This window comes from Enhydra lutris, unplaced genomic scaffold (genome assembly GCF_002288905.1).
Source record: "Enhydra lutris kenyoni isolate GAN:26980312 unplaced genomic scaffold, ASM228890v2 scaffoldscaffold49, whole genome shotgun sequence".
In the NCBI taxonomy this organism is placed as follows: domain Eukaryota; kingdom Metazoa; phylum Chordata; class Mammalia; order Carnivora; family Mustelidae; genus Enhydra; species Enhydra lutris.
The window spans coordinates 9710811-9727584 of record NW_019154133.1 but is presented as its reverse complement, the minus strand read 5'-3'; the positions used below and the strand labels follow the sequence as shown (position 1 = coordinate 9727584).

The following is a 16774-nucleotide window of genomic DNA, read 5'->3' as shown; positions in this document are numbered from 1 at the left end:
TTAGCTGTGGGTGTTTCATAAATCCCTTTATCATATTGAAGAATTTGCCTTCTCTTCCTAGTTCTAGAGTGTTTCTATTACAAACAGGTGTTATAGTTTGTCAAAGTCTTCCATATTAACTGCTGATGTTTGCTTGTTTCCCTTCATCCTATAAATGCAGTGTATTACACTTACTGATTTTCCTATGTTGAACTGCCCCTGGCTTCCCACCTGGATAAATTCCACTTGGCCATGGTGTATAACCATTTAAATATACTGCTGGATTCCGGGGCACCTAGGTGGCTCAGTCATTAGGTGCCTGCCTTCAGGTCAAGTCATAATTCCAGGGTCCTGGGATCAAGCCCCACATCAGGCTCCCTCCTCAGCGCAAAGCCTACCTTTCCCTCTCTCACTCCTCCTGCTTGTGTTCTATCGCTGTCTCTCTGTCAAATAAATAAATAAAATCTTAATGAATAAATAAATAAATAAACTGTTGGATTCAGTGTGTTATTAGTGTTTGGTTGAGGATTTTTGCAGCTATACTCATAAGGAATATCAATCTGTAGTTTTTGTATTGTTTCTCATGGTGTCTGGCTTTGGTTTCAGAGTAATGCTGGTCTTGTTGAGTTAGGAAGTATTCTCTGTCCTATTATTTTTGGGAAGAGTCTGAGAGGAATTTATGTTAATTCTTCTTTAAATGTTTGGTAGTATTCACCAGTAATGGCATCTGGTCCTGGACTTTACTTTGTTTGGGAGGGATTTTTTTATTTTTATTACTAATTCAATCTGTTTGCTGGTTATAGGTCAGTTCCTATTTTCTATTGCTTCTTGAGTCAGTTTTGGTAATCTGTGTTTCTAGGAATTTGTCCATTTAATGCAGGTTATCCGATCTGCTGATACACAGTTGTTCATAGTGTTCTCTTATAACCTTTTTTATTTAACGTCAACAGCAATATCTCCATTTTCATTTCTGGTTTTAATTATATGTGTCTGTTTTTTTCCCCTTTGTTGGTCTAGGTAAAGGTCTATCAATTTTGTTGATCTTCTCAAAGAAGCAAATTTTAGTTTTGCTGATTCTCAATATTGTTTCCCATACTCTATTTCACTTATATGCACTTTAATCATTCTTATTTCCTTTCTTTGACTCACTTTGGGTTTAATTTGCTCCTTTTTTCTAGTTTCCATAAGGTGAAAAATTAGATTTCAGTTCTTCTGAGTTCTTCTTTTTAAACATAGGTATTTACTATTATAAATTTCTCTCTGAGCACTGCTTTTGCTCTATCTCATTATGTCATGGTATGTTGTGTTTTCATTTGTCTGTAATTATTTTCTAATTTCCCCTGTGATTGCTTCTCTGACCCACTGGTTATTTATGAGTGTATTGTTTTATTTCTACAAATTTGTGAGTTTTCCAGTATTCTTACTGACTTCCAGCTCCATTCCACTGTGACTGAAGATACTTTTATGGTTTCAGTTATTTAAAATGTACTGAATTTTTTGTGATCTAACAGATGGACTATCCTTTGTAGGATCTCATGTGCACTTGAAAAAAATGTGTATTCTGCTCTTACTGGGTGTTTTGTGTATGTCTATTAAGTCTAACTGGCTTATAATACTGTTCAAGTCCTCTATTCCCTTACTGATCTGTCTAGACATTATATCCCTTATTCAAGGTGAAACAAGCACTACAATTTTTGAATGAATGATTAAAACCATAAATTTTATTGCTGAATTCTCAATTGTGCTGCATTCCTCTAATGCTGGACTTTATTCTGGTGCACAGTTAATTACTTGGGATCATTTGAAGCCTTCTGAGGACTCTTCCCAATGCCTCATGTATTACAAGGTCTTTAGACTCTGGATAATTTAGACACAAACTATTAATGCCTTGTATAAATTCTGGAAATTGATTTCTTACTGCTTTCCAGTAGTTCATCCCCTGACTTGAGTAGGCCTTGTCATGCATCTACAGATCAGAACTCAGCCAAAAACTTGAGAAGGACCTCCTGCAGATCTCCAGAATGTTTTCATGCTTGAGTGCACTTTTTTACTTACCTATATACTCACCCCTTTTCCCTCAAGTCTCTTCTCTCTGGCACTCTGCCCTGTGATTCTAACCATCTTGGCCTTCCCAAACACTTATCTTTGTTTCCTAATCTCAACAAAAGTGAGCTCTGTTTTAGTTCCTCCTCCTTGCACTGCAGCCTATACACAACCTTTAGGCTCTACTGTAAACTGGTATAATAGAAGGGCTTACCTCATGTGTTTCCATTCTCTCAGGGATCATCTGATGCCACCTGCCATCCAATGTCTTAAAATCACTGTTTACATATTTATATATTCTCAGGTTGTTTTAAGGAGGAAGGGTATATTATCGTTGCATAACAAATTACCCCCAACTTAGCATCTTAAAAAACAAGCATTTATTTTTTCACACAGTTTCTGAGGTTCAGCAATCAACCAGCAGCTTAGTTGGGTGGCTCTGGCTCAGGATATCTCATGAGGTTGCAGTCAAGATGTTGATAGGCCAGAGTTTACAGCTGGAAACTTGACAAGGGCTGGAAGATCTGCTTCCAAGAAGACTCAGTCACACACTCTTGGCTATAGGCCTCAATTCCTTGTTAGCTGTTGGCAGTAGGCCTCAATTTCTCACCACACGGGCCTCTCCATAGAGCTATTCACAACATGGCAGCTAACTACTCTGAATGAGCAAGGGGTGGAGTGTGGAGAGGGGAGGGGAGACCAAAGGGACAGAGAAGAAGCAAAAGCCACAATGTCTTTTATAATCTATCCTTGGAAATGATCCATCACTTCCACCACATTCTATTGGCTATGTGTGAGAGGATTATACACTGGTATAAATGTCAGGAAGCAGGGATCATTAGGGCCATCTTGGAAGTGGGCCACACAGAGGAAAAATCCCGTTATGTCAACACAGCAGAAAGCCAAAGTCCTTCTTACATAGTTTAACCTCCTTATGTTATTTTTTTAAATCCTCAAACTATAGACTGCATCCTATGGCTTCAAGAGAGATTGGCAGATTGTAGATTCTACTCCAGAGCCAGACTTGGGAGATAAAGATAACTAAGAGTAAGTAGCAGCAGCTTTTAAGAGAAAAGAATAGAGTTCTTCATGCCTATGGCAAGAAAGAGGAGAGTACTTATGGCAGACCTGGACTTGAAAAAACATCCAAGTGCTTTTCATTCCCCCAACAACTACTCTACTCTAATGATTAACTTAAGTGTCTGCCATCCTTTCTCATCAATCTGCAGAGCCAGACAGCAGTAACAACAGCAATATTAATAGCAGTAGCAATAGTGCCAGGGCCAATGCTAAGCATTTTGCCTCAGTTATTAGTTCAATCGCTCCTCACAATAAACCTGTGAGATAGGTATAATTATCTCTTAAATTCTAGGTCTTAGTTTCTTGATAATCCTACCCTAGCTTTATGCTTTACAGTGTATCTTGGTACACCTTTATTCTTCCTACATAACACCTCTCTCCCTCTTGTCCTATAGATTTCTCCTACTGTCTGGCACTGAAACACTGTTTTGTCCTGCCTGTCCTCCCATTCCACTTGAGTCAGGCCTTAAAGATTTCTCTTAGCTCCCACGTTCCCAACAAACACTCTTTCAAAGAAACCATAAGACTACTGAAACTTCTGTTAATCCCCTCCTGCTGGACTCTCCCAATGCTACAGCTGCCTAATACAGACTCCCCCTTAAACCAGGTAGAACACATGCCCTGTCAGGTCTGCCTCATCAACGAATCCCAAAAACTTTGTCTTATTTCAGTCATTCATTTAAAGATATTATTTCACGGCACACATGCCTTCTTAATTTATGTTTGCTACTGCTTAATGTTAAAATGGGTTTCCTTTCCCTGGAGGTTTAAATTAATCACCAGGGAGAAAGGTCCACAATATACCAAGCTCCTACTTAGTATAGTACCCTGGAAACATAGGTTCCCACTAGTTATTTGTTGAATAATGAATGCAAAATATAAAGTAATGATTATAAATACTAGCTCAGAAAACTCTCAAGGGGGTATAATCCAAAAAATTTTATTTACAAATAAAAAGGAAAAGTTACCAGTAAACACATGTAAACAATTCACAAAAAGACAAAACACAAAAGAACAACAAAGAGAAGCAAATCATAGAAAAGCAAATTAAAATATCATTTTCAAACACTGAAGATTTGTCTAATAAAATTATTCTAATATAATTTTATATTTTTGGTATTTTAGCACCAAATATCTTTAAAATTTGCATACCCATTTGACCAGTGCTTCCATTTCTAATGATTACTTATAAGAAAATAATGGACAAAGGAACAGTTATATGTAAAAAAAAGAAAAAAAAAATCACTGTGGCACTAACTATAATACAAAATCTGTGCAATAATAAGGGTTTGATTAAACAAATTTTAGTAATTCCAAACTACAAATTATCATTAAGTCACTTCCAAATATTATATAATCTCAGTTCTTTAAAGTAACATATATTCACATAAAAATATAACTGCACAGAAAAAAAAAAATCTAAAAGTATACACCCCAAAATGTTAGCAGTGATTATCTCTGTAAAAGAACAATGGAATTATTTCTGATTTTTTTTTCCTTATCTCTACTACTTAATTTTTCTACATGAGTAGTACATGGACAGCACACATTTTTAAAAGGCTAAAGTAAAAATGAAGAGCACAATTTAAAGATAGAAGTGCCATTTCTATTAATAGAACATGGAACATTTCCATGTTCCCTGATAATAATCATGTCAGACAGAATTAATATCAAGTAAAATATTTCAACAGCCTTGTTTTTAAGTAGTTCTGGGAATACACATGGAAGACTCTATTAGTACTATTCAGGCATCTTAAAACAACAAACAAAATGACCTCTCAAAAATATAGTACTAATCCAAAAGTGTTAAAAATCACACAGTAAAAACCTCAACTGCTTTAAGGTAAGTGACATCTTCAATCACCTTTTAATGCCTTTTCACATTTATCTTGAAAGCCTACACTCTAATGGGAAAGCAGTCATCACAAAAATGATAAAACATCAATCATTCCTAAGTTTAAGAATTCAATGAGACTTTAAGTTTGTCTGAAGAGAAAGTCTCTAGAACTTCTATTCCAAAATAGATTAATCTTTCCCCTCAGACTTGAACATCTCAGGGGATAAAACTTAGTTGATAATAAGATGGAATCCTGAGGTGAGTAACGTGTGTTACAAGCAAAGCATGTATACTCTAAGCACAGTGTACAATTTCTAGCCAAAGCAAAGGGAGCTGTGTGTGGCCCTGCAGAATGCTGCCTAAAATTGTTTGTAAGGCCTCATTCAACATGACCAGTAGCACAGACAGTAACTCTTCATTAGGACTAATCTATAATTATCAATGATGCTGATGGCATAAAATGAATATTCTTTCCACCTCTCTATGGTAGAATATGAAACAAATTATTCTGGTTGCACCTGTATAATTAACAGCAGGTTATCCATACATTTAGCATCAACACAAACCTACAACACAGTTTGCAAGTCACATCTCATAAAGCTCCATCAATGGATCCAATGGGATTTGACCACAACTATGAAAGTACAAAAAGTACTAAGCATAGCACAGCTTTAAGATTCCTTTAAACTACATTTGTAACATCTTTGATGAAAGTAGTATTTATTGCACAAGAAAATTTTCTAGTACAAGGAGAAAATCAAAGAACAACTTTGCATAAGAAAGAGATTTTATGTTAATAGCATCTGGGTAAAGCAAGCATATGATACCTAAACTGACAACACAATTGTGTGATTATTGTTGAAAAGAATGGAGATCTCCTTGCTTTAGTGACAACCTTAGCATCATCCATCCACTTACTCAGCAAATATATGAAAAACCATACACAACCAGAACTATTCTAGGACCTGGGGAGATGAAAAAACAAAGTCACTACCTTCATGGAGCACATGGTCTAATAAGGAACAGAGATGTTAAGCAAACAATTACACAGTTGAATATAACTGCAAATGTCAGAATGTCATTAAGGGCAGGGTACTATGAGAGCAAATAGTAGGGCTGGGAGTCAAGTGAGCCAACCACAGGGGAGGGAAAAAGAGGCCCAGGCAGAGGTAATCTATGCAAAGACCCTGCAGCTAGAATGACCTTGCCAATCCAGAAACTGAAACATTTAGATTGGAAGCATTTAGATTGTTTCCTGGGACCCTGTTAATTCTGAGATGTATAAAGTCAGCCAAGTTAAGTGATCAGTTGGGAACTGCTACATGGGTCTAGAAGACAGACTAAGTATGAACTTAGAAGTCATTGGTTTAGAGATGGTGTATGATGCACAGGCACTAGAGGGTACTACGTAGGCAAGGTGAACTGAACAGGTAGGGCCAGGCGTGTATTACTTCCTCAAATCATGCACACACAAGAGTCATTACTTCTTACAATCACATTACTTACTCTCTCTCAATTTATAAAATCTGAAATAAAACAAAGTATTTTCTAATATTATAATACAATGCCCTATTTGTCCAGAAAGGATAAGATTAAATACATAAAGTTCTTGGAGAAACAGTAAGACCTAAGGAAAATATTTTTTTTCAGTGAGTCTAAGACATTGTATGCTAAAGTTTATTTAACAAGGCACTTCCTTCTAACCTTTTCCAGTGCCCTAGAAAAGGAACTTTTTTTAACACACTGATATAACTGCTTCACAAGATTTGTCACTAGAAATTCTTTCAGTCGGCAAAACTGCCTCCTACTGAAACTAGATTACAATTGTAAACATGCTGAATACACCAAGTCCTAGAGGGATGTAACATCAAAAAGACCAGACATACCTTGTGCTCTCTGCATACGCAAAAGTTAACAACTTTCAGAACTACTACTATAATCCTTAAACAACCTGCCCTGCACAGTCTCCTAGGATGAATATATAATATGTAATCGCTCTGTTAAGCAGTGGTCAGCATCATGGTTACAGAAAAGCTGGGTTAACATGTTCCACAATGTATGGCCCAAGCACCATATTAAGTAGGACATGCCTTAACACAAACTCACCTGATTTATTTGAAGCATGTTAAAACAATATTGACCAAACTGCTGTATCCCTCACGGCTCCAAAAACTGGAAAATGAAAATGAAGAAATAAAGTTCAACTTAGTTGGTGATCTCAATGATTAGCACTTTAAATACATGTTGATCAAAGTCAAATATAAAACGGAGTAGACCTAGATCAACACAGAACTTCTATGATGATAAACGTGTCTTCTATTTGCCTGTCTAATCCGGTAGCCACAGGCCACAAAGGGCTATTCAACATCTGAAAGTGGCTAATGCAACCAAGAAAGTAAATCTTCCCTTTTTTTTAAACTTTTCTTTAATGTTAATTTAAATTTAAATAACCCTATGGGACTACTGGCTATCATAGTGGACAGTGCAGATCTAGGTTGAAGAATGTCCTTCTGGTTTTACAATTCTAAGACAATTCTAGTGAAAGTGAAGCTATTAAAAATAATCTAAAGGGGCGCCTGGGTGGCTCAGTGGCTTAAAGACTCTGTCTTCGCCTCAGGTCATGGTCTCAGGGTCTTGGGATCGAGCCCCACGCCGGGCTCTCTGCTCAGCGGGGAGCCTGATTCCTTCTCTCTCTCTGCCTGCCTCTCTGCCTACTTGTAATCTCTATCAAGTAAATAAAATCTTTAAAAATAATAATAATAATCTAAAAATTTCAGATTAATATTTAATATACAGTCCCCTTTCTCTAGTAAGGTTTTAAACAGTTTTGTTTCCAAACTCTATAAGCTAAATTAAGCCTACACATAACTCCTCTAGGTGGTATGGAAGAGTACACAGTTAAGATTACCTAGGTGGATTTTTTTTCTGTTTGTGGTTTTGTTTATCATCACTATAAAAAGAGCACACATAAAAAATTTCACATGAAATTTTCAGAAAAAGAAATCACCGTCCTGACACATCCCATTGGTATATTTGGATTTGTTTCCTTCTAGTTCAGACCTCCCCACCATGGCTGTATTTCTTTTCATGTGGTATATCTCTTCTACACTTAATTTAAAAACAGATACCAAATAAAGGGAGAAAACCCAAATCTATAAATGAACAAATAAATCATGGATTCTTTTTTTTTTTTAAGATTTTATTTATTTATTTGACAGGCAGAGATCACAAGTAGGCAGAGAGCAAGGAGGAAGCAGGCTCCCCACTGAGCAGGGAGCCCGATGTGGGGCTTGATCCCAGGACCCTGAGCCGAAGGCAGAGGCTTTAACCCACTGAGCCACCCAGGTGCCCCAAATCATGGATTCTTATAATGGTTAAAATGTACATAAAAAATAAATTATGGGGGGGGGCGCTTCTGGGTGGCTAAGTTGGTTAAGCACCTGCCTGTGGCTCAGGTAATGATCTCAGGGTCCTGGGGCTGAGCCCCAAGTCAGCTGCCCAACAGGGAGTCTGCTTCTCCCTCTCCCTTTGCCCCTCCCCCTCTCTTGCTCTCTATATCTCAAAGAAAGGAATAAAATTTTTAAAAAAGTAAGTAAATAGGGGCGCCTGGGTGGCTCAGTGGGTTAAGCCTCTGCCTTCGGCTCAGGTCATGATCTCAGGGTCCTGGGATTGAGCCCCGCATCGGGCGCTCTGCTCAGCAGGGAGCATGCTTCCCCCTCTCTCTCTGCCTACTTATGATCTCTCTCTGTGTGTCAAATAAATAAATAAAATCTTAAAAAAAAAAAAAAGTAAGTAAATAAATAAATAAAATACTTTATGTGGGTGCCTGGCTGGCTCAGTCAGTAAAGCATGCAACTCTCAATTTTGGGATTGTGAGTTCAAGTCCCACACTGGACACAGAGCCTACTAAAAAAAAAAATAAGATAAAGAAAAATAAATTATGTATAGATTCCCCCCAAAAATTATCTAAAAAGCAACAACACAGTCTCAATAGGCAGCAAAAGAGCTAAATCCAACCACTTGGGTAGAAAATTTTATGCTATGAAACTTTAATATTAAACTTTCTATTAGAAGCAGAGATTCTTAATACACAGACACACACACACACACAGAGATTCACATATATATACACATATGGCTACCACTTTCTCAAGATGACAAATGAATCAATTCAAAATGAACTGGAACCTTTTCCATATATATTTTATATTTTTTATTTATATTATTTTATACTCATATTTATATTTTATATATATTAATATAAAATATAAAAATATATTTATATATTTTCATTTTATATATTTTCTTTTATTTATATTTTATTATATTATATATTTATTATATTTTATATATTTCATTTTTATATATTTGTTTTATTTATATATTTATTTGCATTTTATATATTAAATATTTTATATAAAATTATATACGAATATATGAATATATTATATATTATATGAAATATGTCCTATATCTTATAACAGAAATATATATATCTTATTATATATATATATATATCTCAGCATCTGTAACAATTTTATATTTTCCAAAAGAATCATATGCTATAGAAATGGCACAAGGCCTGAGGATCACTTAATTTGAATCTTAGTCCAAGCTCTTCAGGAGATTACCTTTCGAGCCTTGGTAAATTACTCTGTGTGTCTTTGAGTCCTATTTCTTTCTTTCTTAATAAGTCTGTGAAAAGTAAACTAAGATCATTGTGGGAGGCAGCCTCTAGCAAATAGAATACAACAGAAATAATGAGATACCACTCACAATACTGGGTTTCAGAAAGATCACAACTTCCATCTTGGGTGTTACGTGCTGTCATTCTCTCCCGTTTGCTCTGAAGGAAACTAGCTGCCATATTTTGAGGTGCCCTTTGGACAGGCCCACATGGCTAAGAACTGAGAAAGGCCTTTGGCCAATAGCCCAAAAGAAAGTGAGGCCTTCAATCCAATACCCCCCAAGCAAATGAATCTTGCCAAGAGCTGTATGAATGAGCTTGGAAGCAGATCTCAGATGACAACACAGTCCCAGTGATAGCTTACTGCAAACCCAAAAAGACCTTGAGCCACAAGCGCCAGGTAAGCTGCACCCGTATTTCTAACCCACAGAAACTGAGATAATAAATGTTTGTTTTAAGCCTTTACTTTCTGGGGTAGTTTGTTATACAACAATAAGACATTCCCATTCACTCTAAAGTTCTATAATCCGATGGTGCTTTAGGTATTAATTAACATATCTATGTGGGTCAAAAAAATTAATTCCCTATTTAACATGAGCAAATGAGTTACATTAGAACTTGAAAATGATAAATTATGAAACTTAAACATTTACATTTTACTCAAAAGATGAAATCACTAAAGTGTAGGAGTAGTCAAATGGTACTAAAATACATTAGCTATAACTAAAAATACATACTCAACCAATATTCATTTTTTAACTGAAAAACATTGATTTGGAAGTTAAAATGTGAATAAACCACTAAAAGCATCTCAGTGACTTAGTATCCCTTACTTTCTAGAATTTAACATTATTTAGTAAGCACTCACAAAATCTGAAAAGTCCTATTTTGTATCATTTAATGTAAGCCTCTAAATATAACAAATGCTTATCTACAGACTTGTGTTTCTTCAACATTAGAGTTTTTTGGGTTTAATTCCAATGTAAGTAACATACAGCATTATATTAGTTTCAGGTGTACAATATAGTAGTTCAGCAATTCTATACATCACTCAGTGCTCATAAGTGTTCTCTTAATCCTCTTCACTACTTCACCCACCCACCCCCTTGTTTTCTACAGTTAAGAGTCTATTTTTTGGTTTGTCTCTTTTTTCTTCCTTTGTTCAACTGTTTTGGTTCTTAAATTCCATGTATGAGTGAAATCATACAGTATCTGTCTTTCTCTGACTGGCTTATTTCACTTAGCATTGTATTCTCTAGATCCATCCATGTTGTTGCAAATGGCAAGATTTCATTCATGGCTGAATAATATTCCACTGTATAACTATACCACATCTTCTTTATTCATTCATCTGTTGATGGACCCTTAGGTTGCTTCCATAATTTGGCCGTTATAAGTAACACTGCAATAAATATACAGGTGTTCTTCAATATCAGAGTCTGTAACACTAGTGGCTGATTCCAAGAAGTAAGCACAGTAAGATATAAGAGTACATTTTTTAAAGTTCTAATCTTCCGATATACAAAAGGTAGTTGTAAGAAGAAACAAAAATAAAAGCACCTATTTGCTTAAAATTGACCATACAATTTTAAGTATTCTGTAAGCTTCTCTTTTACAATTATAAAGATCTGTATAAATTAAAACATGAAACTATGTCTATAATAGCACTCTGTGACGTAACTGGACAATCTTCTGAAGTTCCTCCTTTTTTACCAACAAATTTTATTACATTTACATCAATACAAAAATTATAATTTGCAACCACACTATGGACAATTCAAGATGCCCAGTGGCGTGTCTTTAACACCTCCTTCCTCCTTTACAGACATGCCAGATCTACTGTCCTAAATTTAAAACAACTTGATAAAATATCAATAAAATGCAGAACAGTTTTATATTGCCCATGATATCATAAAATCCACCTCTCCTTCTTCTGTCAAAAAAGTTTCCAGCTATAGTTCATTCCAATTACAGCTAAGTACTTTTAGAGAAACCTATTCACATGTCTGAAAAATGCCCTACAGTGATATCCAGTCATGCACATTAGGACATGCAGTTCCAGATTCCAAGCTACTAAATGAAAACAGGCAGGGCAGTTTATGGAGAGAGGGCTCTACTAACTGTAACAGATTTGTTGCTCATGGAGAACTGGAGGTCCAACGGGTATCTGAAATGTACTGCTAACATAACTTACTGCATTTATTATTACATTCTGCCCAGCTGGTAATTTGAAAGCTGTACAAAATTCAATCTATAAAATCCTCAACAATTAAACACTGCTTCATAAATTGGCATTATTAATTTATCTATAAATTTTTAAATCAGCACCCATCCCACAACTGACAGGTAATCCTCACTTAAATGTCTTGTTTGGCAATATAAAAATAAAAAACATTTGCTACCACCATTCTTAGGCTCCAAAATACCATAAAACTAAATATCAGCTTAAAAATTCTTACTCTGAAAAATTCATGGGGTCCTTAAAAAGCATTAAAAAATGGATTTTGGGGGGCACCTGGGTGGCTCAGTGGGTTAAACCTCTGCCTTTGGCTCAGGCCATGATCTCAGGGTCCTGGGATCAAGCCCTGCATAAGGCTCTCTGCTCAGCAGGGAGCCTACTTCCCGCCCCCCCTTTCTCTGCCTGCCTCTCTGCCTACTTGTGATCTCTCTGTCAAATAAATAAATAATCTTTTTTAAAAAATGGATTTTTTAAATTCTCATTTCTTTTTAAAAGTATGACTCAAAAAACTTTTACATAAGAAATCAAAATAGGGGCACCTGTGGCTCAGTGGGTTAAAGCCTCTGCCTTCAGCTCGGGTCATGATCCCAGGGTCCTGGGATTGAGCCCCGCATCGGGCTCTCTGCTCAGCGGGGAGCCTGCTTCCTCCTCTTTCTCTCTCTCTGCCTGCCTCTCTGCCTACTTTGTCTGTCAAATAAATACATAAAATCTTAAAAAAAAAATCAAAATAATTTGGTATAAATTTTAATTATCTCCTAAGAGCCTATGAAAGATTCTAAGTATATAGAAATCTCACCACCAAGAAAAAAAGAAAACATAACATTTATCAGAAATGTTGTATCTGTAGTTTATCAGAAACTAAATGTTGTATATAACATCCTATATTTTGCCATTCTTACATTAATTCATTTAATACTCATCACCTTGGGATGTAGATGTTAGCTCCACTTTTCTGGAAGTTGCATTACATCCCCATAGTCCACTGCTAGGATTAAAACCTAGTATGGTCTGGTTGAAATAAGTCTTTATTATACATTTATTATACATTAAATTCATAAAGACTTCACTTCTTAAAAATTTTCCTGTCACAAAGGTCTTGACCTCTAGGACAACGTAAAGATAAGCCTCCTATATAGAACTCTGGGGATTTATTTAAAATCAAATGGTTATATACACATAAATATAAATTATAACTATTATGGATTCTAGACTCATTTATATTTTCTTTTTTTTTTTAATTTTTTTTTAAAGATTTTATTTATTTATTTGTCAGAGAGAGAGAGAGGGAGAGAGAGCAAGCACAGGCAGACAGAATGGCAGGCAGAGGCAGAGGGAGAAACAGGCTCCCTGATGAGCAAGGAGCCCGATGCGGGACTCGATCCCAGGACGCTGGGATCATGACCCGAGCTGAAGGCAGCTGCTTAACCAACTGAGCCACCCAGGCGTCCCTCATTTATATTTTCTTGAGTACCTATAGGAGGCACAAATATATCTACACATAATTGGATCATACTACGCATGCCTCCAACTATTCTAATATTAACACAATTAACACAATTCTAGTATTAACACAATTAACACAATTCTAATATTAACACAATTAACACAATTCTAATATTAACACAATTCAATTTTGCAATATCTAGATTTTTCTCTCTTTACTATCTGTACACATGATGACACCCAGAACTCAAAGTGAATAAAAGGAGAGCATAATAGTAAGGAAGTTAACTACAAAGAAAAAACCCCAACATATTAACCAATTATATCTTCCAGAATCTGATCCCAAACAGTAAAATCACTCAGCTCACTTTCTGTATTGTTTACACACTAAAAATTTGATGATCATTAGATATTTTTTATATTCTTTGCTGAAAACCAAACCAACCCACTCTTTCCTAGAACTTCATTCCAGGCAAGCCAAGTAAACTAAAATATAAAATGTATATGGCTTTCCATGCTGATTAGGAATAAAGAGACATAATAATGTAACTTACCCTCAAGTGGTCCAGGAAAAAAATACTATGTACATGTGACTGACAGAGATCTAGTGATAAGTGGGTAAAATGGCAACAGGTGAATCTGAGTAAAGATTACAAGAGTTTCTTTGTATTATTCTTATTCTTGCTACTATTCTATAAGCTTGAAATTATTTCCAAATAAAAAGTTAAAAATTATATGCCATTCTATTTGTAGTTACCAATACATATTCCTATGATTATACAACAACATTTTTACACATACAAACTGGATTTCTGAGGAAAAATTCAGTGATTTGCTAGGAAGTATGCACTATATCCTACCAACTAATAATCACTTGGGAATAAATTTCAAACTACACTGCTATGTAATGAAATGTGGCAATGGTGACTTGAACTGACATCACAGAAGGGGAAAAAAAAACCAGCAGACACACCACATAGTTTGGTATAAATGCCTCACAAATTTAATACAGGCCTACTGCAAAATGCAGCAAATCTACAATTCAAGTGATATATGAGATCTCTGATTTGCAGTAAAATATAGACAAACTAAAAAATTAAACACTTGCCATATTACAAAACAACTGAGAATGCAGGGTGTCTTAGTTTTGAGTGTTTCATTAACCAAGATTTTTTTCCCCCACTGCAGTTCAATTCACAACAATATAATTGAATCATCTTCAGAAAGGACTAGGAAAGAAATACCCTTCCGGAGAAATGTTGCAATCTTCTCTCCTACAAGGTTACTATTATCCTGCCTTCCCATCACAATTTTGAATTCAAGTGTTCACCACGGTTTCTTAAAATGTAAGGATGCATCAGAAGAGAAGCAATGGTCAGCAAAAGTTCACCAAAATTGTGAAATTAAACATTAAAAATATGGGTCTTCAGCTAACAGTAATATACCTTTAAAGGATCATCTCTATCGTTTCTGCAGGAACCACCCACTTTAAAATCCTTTAGTACATTCCCTTAATTGAACGGCCCATCCCTACACCAGTAGTAGTTCTTAACCTTTTGGGGGAGGGAGGTGGCGGGTCACGCCGAGTACAGACCCTTTCCCAAGAAAATTGTTCACAAATGCAAAATTCTGCACATATTTCCAGGAACTTCCAGAACCCCCGAAGCCATTATCCCCCCCCCCCCCTAAGAATCCCAGTTCAGCGTCTCCACGATTGCCTCTGCAGAACACTCCCCTCACCACAATCCCGGCTCTCCCCGGGAGGTACTGGAGGCTCTGCCCTCACACAGCGGATTCTGTAACTGATCTTCGTCTCTCCTCCCAACTCCCTTCACCTCGGCAAGGTCACTAACTGCCAACTACCCCTTTAAGCCGAGCCATCACGGTAGTAGTTCCTACGAGCCACAGCAGAACTTGCCTGTCATAGGATATATTTTGTCCCCTCGGCCCCACCTACCTTCCCCATTTCGGCGTGTTACGTCTTCACCACTTGCCCATTATACAGAAATAGCCACCAGCACCACCCCCCGGCGCGCCCCCAAGGCCATTTCCCGCAGACCCTCCTAGGGCCTCGCTCCATCTCTTCCCCTTCCCTTCCCTCCCCTCCCCCCCGCAGGGACCCCCCTTCGGGCCCCCCCCCGGGCCCCCCCCCCCCCCCCCCCCCCCCCCCCCGACCCCGGCATTCCATTTACGCCGGCCTCCAAGCCTTCCTCCCGGCTCCTCCCCTCCGGACACCTGTGTCGTCCCACCCCTCCACACACGCACCCCCCCAATTCATTCGCCCCGTCCCCGGCTCCTCAGCACCCCCACCGTCATCCTCCCCTCCCCCTCCCGCCAGGAGAAAGCCCGAGGAGGGAGGGAAAGCGCGGGGGAGGGGAGGCCGCTAAGGGGCCGCTCTTCTCGGGGTTCGCCGCGCTCAGCGGACCTGCAAGACTCCCCAGCGCCCTCTGTCTCCTCCGCCAGCGGGGCGGAAGTCGAGGCCTCCCCGACGCCCCCAACGAGGGTATTTACCTTCTTGCCAGGGACACTTTGCAGACGGCTCCAACATTGGCAAGCACTACAGAGAACTGACCCCGCTCGGCCGCCACCGCCGCCGCCGCCGCCGGCTTCCACCCCTCGGGCTCCCCGCCCCCCGCCTCCGCCCGCCTTCCCTGCGCTCCCGCCGCGCCCTCCCGGGCTCGCGCCGCGCGCCCCCGCCTGCGCAGCCGCTCCCGCGCCCCAGTCAGCCCGGCGCGCGCGCGCGCGCGCGATCCCGGCTCTTCGCGGCCCTGGCCGCGCGCCCCGCGCCGACCCTAGCTACGTTCCTCCTCCTGCCCGCCCGCAGCCGAGCGCGGCCATTGTTTGCGGCGCCGCTCCCGCCCCCTGGCGGCCGTCCGGCCCCCCCGCAGCAGCGACCGCCGCGGGCGCTGCGTACTGGCGCCGGCACAGTGGGCCCCGGGGCGAGGGCGGTTCTCTGAGGCCTAGGGAACGAGAACGAGAGAATGCAGGGGGAGCGCGCCCCTTCCGCAGTCTCCTAGTCCTCCATTTGGCTCCCCGTCCTGGCTCCCCACCCCCTCAGCTGCAAAGGGTGGGCCTGAGGCAGCTCCTTCCACACCTGCACTCGGCAACTGCCTCCACCGCCCAGTTGACCTTCTGCTCTTTCCAGACGCCGTTACGCGCCCAGATTCTCTGCCCGTACCTTCCCCAGGCTCTCAGGCTGCCCCCCTCTGCTCTGCTGGGGACACGCGACCATCCCGCGTCTGCTCCGGCCGCCGCTGTGCAATGCACGGTTTAGCGGATCCTGCACCTTTCCAGACTCAGGGAGGAGGGGGGCGGGGGAGGAGAGGAGGGGGTCACTGCAACTGTCTCGCCCAGAAAACACTAGTGATCAGTAATCATCTGCTGTCCAAGATCGGCAGCGTGGCCTAACATAATCCTCCACCAAAACACACACACACACACACACACACACACACACACACACACA

The 16774-nt window shown here is 39.2% G+C and overlaps 1 protein-coding gene across 2 annotated transcripts in view; it reads right to left on the bottom strand.

The window, feature by feature from the left end:
* LOC111156774 (staufen double-stranded RNA binding protein 2) overlaps nucleotides 1-15888 on the bottom strand; it is a 318514-nt gene extending 302626 nt beyond the window's left edge. For both annotated transcript variants that reach the window (XM_022517840.1, XM_022517841.1), the window contains exons 1-2: nucleotides 15820-15888; nucleotides 7046-7111 (exon numbers count right to left, since the gene is read on the bottom strand). Coding sequence is in view for 1 of the 2 variants with exons in the window: in XM_022517841.1 (XP_022373549.1) it covers nucleotides 7046-7063 (18 nt within the window). In the remaining variant the exon portion in view is untranslated. The remainder of the gene's footprint in view (nucleotides 1-7045; nucleotides 7112-15819) is intronic.
* Between the last annotated feature and the right edge of the window lie 886 nt (nucleotides 15889-16774).